The sequence below is a fragment of the Acipenser ruthenus genome, chromosome 1 (assembly GCF_902713425.1).
Source record: "Acipenser ruthenus chromosome 1, fAciRut3.2 maternal haplotype, whole genome shotgun sequence".
Taxonomy (NCBI): Eukaryota; Metazoa; Chordata; class Actinopteri; order Acipenseriformes; family Acipenseridae; genus Acipenser; species Acipenser ruthenus.
Window position 1 is genome coordinate 80,471,864 of NC_081189.1, and position 5,290 is coordinate 80,477,153.

Here is a 5,290-nt window from a genome sequence, read left to right on the forward strand (position 1 = left end):
TCTAAAAAAAAAAAACCCAACCCCCCCCCCCCCCCCAAAAAAAACCTTATAAAGTATAAAGTGTTATACAATTATATAATATAAAATTAATAACTTTTCATAAATCATGTAATGTATGTGATACGCTGTGTTTAATTAATAATACCAAAATGACAACATGAACGCTATGTTTTTGTTATGTTGTCATTTTATTATATTGGTAGTTTTCTGAAACAGCAATAAACAGATTATATTTCCAATACTGCTGTCTGAAAGTGATTAGAATGTTAACATTTTAGGTTAGGTTCATACATTTTAGATATTATTATTATTATTATTATTATTATTATTATTATTATTATTATTATTATTATTATTATTATTATTATTACATTTGAAATAGCACCCTGTTCTGCTTTTAAAACTCGTTACTCGGAGTTAGCAATTGAGTGCTAACGTTAGTTTGTAATGCACAAATCTCATGCAACAAATTATAAACCCATTTTGGTATTGGTATATTTTATACTGTTATGTTTTAACAGTCTTAAGTAATTTCTCAAACAATCAAATTAAATTCTAAAATGTGTTTATAACCTGTTCCATACGATCTATGTTTTTTTTAATTCAATTTGGTTTTACTGTGCATTTTCTCGTCATAGTGTGTAAATCTGCACAAAAATCTGAAAGATTAAATATATTTATAAACCTATGCTTACTTTTATTCCAATTGTTATTCAATCACCAAACATGCATCGATTGTTGTCTTAAGATAACTGAACCGCAGTTGGACCTCCTAACAACACCTATCGCCTTTACATAGCAGTTTATTAGCGGTGTTTGCGGTTACGTTTCCACCAAATAATGCAGTTTCACTGTATGTGAATAAAAAGGAACTGTAAAAAAAGTGAACAAGCTAGTCAATGTATGCATAAACAACTGTTACACAATATATTTAGAGAATCAATTTGCACACTTTGTAAAACGTGTGTTCACCTCAGTGTAATGCAATTGGCATTGAAGTGAACTATTATCCCTGTACCCATTATATTGACATTGTATAAAACATGACTTACAGAACACCACAGACACATTTAAAAAAAATGTTTTGTTTTGTAATGTGTAAATATAATAAATGTAATAACTGTTTAAATCATGTTATGCAGGGCATACGTTTACATATGTAACATGTAAAAAATAAACAAAGCACTGGTTATTAGGTATATTGACAATGTACAACATGTGTATTTAATTGTTAACAAATACATCTATACATACATAGGCACTGTATGCCGTTAAAATACCGAAAGCATTTTTAAAAAGTGTGCTATTTTAAGCTTATCCTACTGCTTATAGCCTACTCTTTTGCATACATCCTAAAAACAATTATAAGTTGGGTTTGTGAAGAACGCCAAAACTTTTTTGACGCAGAAAAAAAGTTATAGGTTCTAACACATTTTAAAACTGTGACAATTATAACAGTACAAGTAATAATAACTCATGCTATTAACAGTCCAGTAGTTAAAAATAGTATTGTTTATATAAAACACATTCTTGAAAATAAAAATAAATAATAATGAAAAAAGAAATTCAATAAAATGAAGGCCTACCTTGTACATGCCCCACCACCTGGTAAAATATCATTTTATTGCAATTATTATTTACAGTGCAGTGTTTTGGAACAGGCGAACTCTGACTTTTGTGTGCTTCCCACTTCTGGATTAGGCTACTTTTTACACAACAAACGCAAGGACCTGTGTACTGGAAAAGTAAGGAGATTGGGGGATGGTACAAAGAGATTGCATCCTCTTCACGTTACTCCCAGTACTGCAACTGTGCTTTACACCCGGCGCCGGAATCTGCACATAGGAAAGCTAACCCCCATAAGAAATCACTTATCTACTGTTTTTTTGTAACTTTAACAGCGGTGAAAGAGAGATCAGAGTTGCAAATCATACCCTGTGAAGATTTTTAAGAGTGGAACGAATTCGTTGACTTGCATTATCTCAAATCGCAGGAAGGATGGCCTCTGTACTTTCCAGCTGTAGAGGTTCTTTTTTGCGTGTCTTATTCTTGTTGAGAATTGTGGGGGAAAACAAGTCCAAAGCGGTGGCAGTATACAGCGGCAGAGATACGATTACATCAAAATGTTAGTTCCAAACATAAAAGTAAACTTCTGCACGATGCCTAGGTCTTTTGATTCTGCGACGATCTCTCTCAATCTCGGTCTCCACTGAGACAGACGCGACGTATGGAGAGATTCCAATGAACCTCTTGTTGCAGAATTAGAAAGAATGACTGAACCTGACAAAGCTGGAGTCGCTCAATCAGTCAGACCATTTCCATCCCCTGGACTGGGTCTTTTAACTGTAGCAACTGTAATGTCACACTTATTATTTTACCAAAATAACAATGCTGGTATGACGGCTATAAAAAAGTTGCTGCTTATAATAAATCGCTGTTAGTCTTGCATATTCAAAATAAAATAAATTGGCTACTACAGTAGTCTACTATTTCCGTGATGTTGCATGCAGATCTGGCAAGTCTTGTCTGAAACAAAACTATTTAATAATAATAATAATAATAATAATAATAATAATAATAATAATAATAATAATAATAATAATAATAGTGGTGTTATTTAGCATATACAGTTTTGGAAATATCAATGAACATTTTTCATTAGGCCATTGTTTATATATATATATATATATATATATATATATATATATATATATATATATATATATATATATATATATATATATAAATCTTTTAACTGTAGCAACTGTAATGTCACACTTATTACACACACACACACACACACGCACACAGATATATACATTTTTTTCTTCAGTTTTTCTAAATTACGGTAAAAGTGGTTCAATATTATTGTAAAAAAATGTTCCCTTAAATAATACGGAAATATACAGTAGAATTAATCTACAAATACAGTTTTATTAAGTCAATATTGAGCTACTTTTTTTTTTACAGCGTACTACTACGACTACTACGACTACTACTAATACTACTACTATTAATTATAATTATAATTGTGATGATTGCTATAGTTTGTGATTGTAATTATCTCATTTTTTACATTTGTGAATTAAAGAAAACGCAACAGATATGTTGGGGTTATTGTCACGTTCATTTGTTGACCTGACAGTGTAGTCAGTTGACCTCTTCCGGAGGTAAGCACAAATGACTGACAAGGAGACAGCTATATTACCGAAAACTCTTCTTTGGTTCACACCTTTTAAAATATTGTCCTTATTTTATTTATTTATGTATTTATTTTAATAACTAATTTTCATTTGCATGATTGTTATAAAATGAAGACAAAAAAGAAAAAATAAATAAATAATAAAAAAAGAAAAATGCCAATACCATAAATTAATTTTAAGCACCCTTAGGCCGATATTTGCATAAATACAGACAACACATTTTGAATTCAAATATTAGATAGAACTAGCACACCAACTAAACTATATTAATTTGTTCATATGTTATTTCTTAAAGGGAAATACGTTTATATTATTATTATTATTATTATTATTATTATTATTATTATTATTATTATTATTATTATTATTATTATTATTGGTGGTGGTGGTAAACGTTGAATCAGATTAATCGTGGCTCTATGTATTTTCTGTCTTATGTGTTAAATGGGATAGTTTGTGCAGCTGAAGTGAGCAGCTGGTGGGAAATGCAAATGTACTATAAAGAAACATAAGTGATTTTCATTCGCATCTCGAGTGAGCCAAATGAGCCGGACGTACGTTTCGCGCTCCTAATCCTTATTTTACATTTTCAGTCATACCCCCATTAAATAACTAATTAATGCCCACAATCACAAGGGAATCCTATCACGGGGCAGTGGGAAATGGGAAATCTGCAATATAGGGTGGAAGTATTATTATTTTTGTAGTCGCTTTATGTAAAATATATAATTAAATATATTATATAAATATGAACGAATCCGCACAATCATAAGAAAAACGGTACAGGACAGCTATAATTTTAAGAATAGTGCAGTGTTGTGCTACAAGATTAATAATACATCACTCTACATTTCATGGACTCTACGGCTCACGTGGGCAGCTTAAATTTGGGGTGCTCATCCGATTCTTAGAAAAAAAAAAACGACACTGCGTTTTTATTTTGAATGATGACTATACAGAATAAATTATTGAAATGGGTTGATTGTTCGGCCGTTCCTCATCCTACTCGTTTAAAAATCTATTTACTATGAAATGGTGTACTGGTAAAAAAAACAAAACAAAACAAAAAAAAACTGATCATCATTCCGATCAAATAAAATTGGAAGCATTTACTATGTTAACAAACATGTATAGCTCCCTAACAGCTTCATGCATCCCCAATACACGTTATATTCAAAAGCACCTGCGTTACTGTCTTAATCGCAGTATCTGCTTAATTAACCTTTGAGCTAAATACAATTGTCTATAAGTGACTACATCATCAGTATGGTGCTGAAGATTTCCCACACCTATTTGAAGACTGATCCTTATGCACAATCACAACTAATTAGCACATCGGTATAAAGTGGGTGAGTGATCCGCAGGTTAAATTATTGTCGTGCACCGCCCTGCTGTTTACACAGCCGAACTGAAGACCTATAAACAACTCCTCACTCGCCCATTAGCTATGTTACTTTTTTTGTATTTTTTTTTTATATCTTCGAGCAGTACCGTTTTACTCTCATTGCGACCAATACACCAGCAATGGTCTTTGTATACTTAGCTAAAATTAGTACACCCTATTTAAAAAGTACGGCTCTTGCTGTAACAAGGATATGATGAAGAAAACACAGATATCCAACTGATGCCTTATGGCACGTCACGTTAAACCTCAAGACTATACTTGATTATATCTGAGAAATAAATGATAGCCTTTTGGAAGCATGTTGTTACACTAACTGTACACTTACCTTGATCTGCAGAATAGAACTAAAGGCTTCTTTTCTCACAAACAAGGTGCAAAGGAATGCTAGAAGTTCAGAAAAGACTGGCGCGATGACATCTTCAGCCCCGGGGGCTAGCCTGCAGCCTCTTTCATTTCAAACACTTATCGATTTGCTGTTGTCATCTTTGGCGGCGCAGAAGGACACTTGAAAGAATTTCTGATGGGTTTCTGATCTGAGAAAGGTGACCTGACCGAGCCTTCACCAAATTCTTAATTACCGCATCAACTACGTTACACAAATACCGCTGCTGACAGCAATACAGTCAACCCAGGACATTTGTTTGTAAAATTCAGGAAAACTTTTACTTTCTTCTTTAGTTGC

At 32.3% G+C, this 5,290-nt stretch overlaps 1 protein-coding gene across 3 annotated transcripts in view; it reads right to left on the minus strand.

The window, feature by feature from the left end:
• Positions 1-5,050, minus strand: part of LOC117421498 (pituitary homeobox 2) — a 17,327-nt gene extending 12,277 nt beyond the window's left edge. The window contains exon 1 of one of the 3 annotated variants that reach the window (XM_059030713.1): positions 4,934-5,050. Coding sequence is in view for 1 of the 3 variants with exons in the window: in XM_059030697.1 (XP_058886680.1) it covers positions 1,935-1,978 (44 nt within the window). In the remaining 2 variants the exon portion in view is untranslated. Of the gene's footprint in view, positions 1-1,586; positions 2,229-4,933 lie in introns of those variants that run through there. The other 2 variants (XM_059030697.1, XM_059030704.1) reach the window with 2 other exon arrangements.
• Positions 5,051-5,290: the final 240 nt, after the last annotated feature.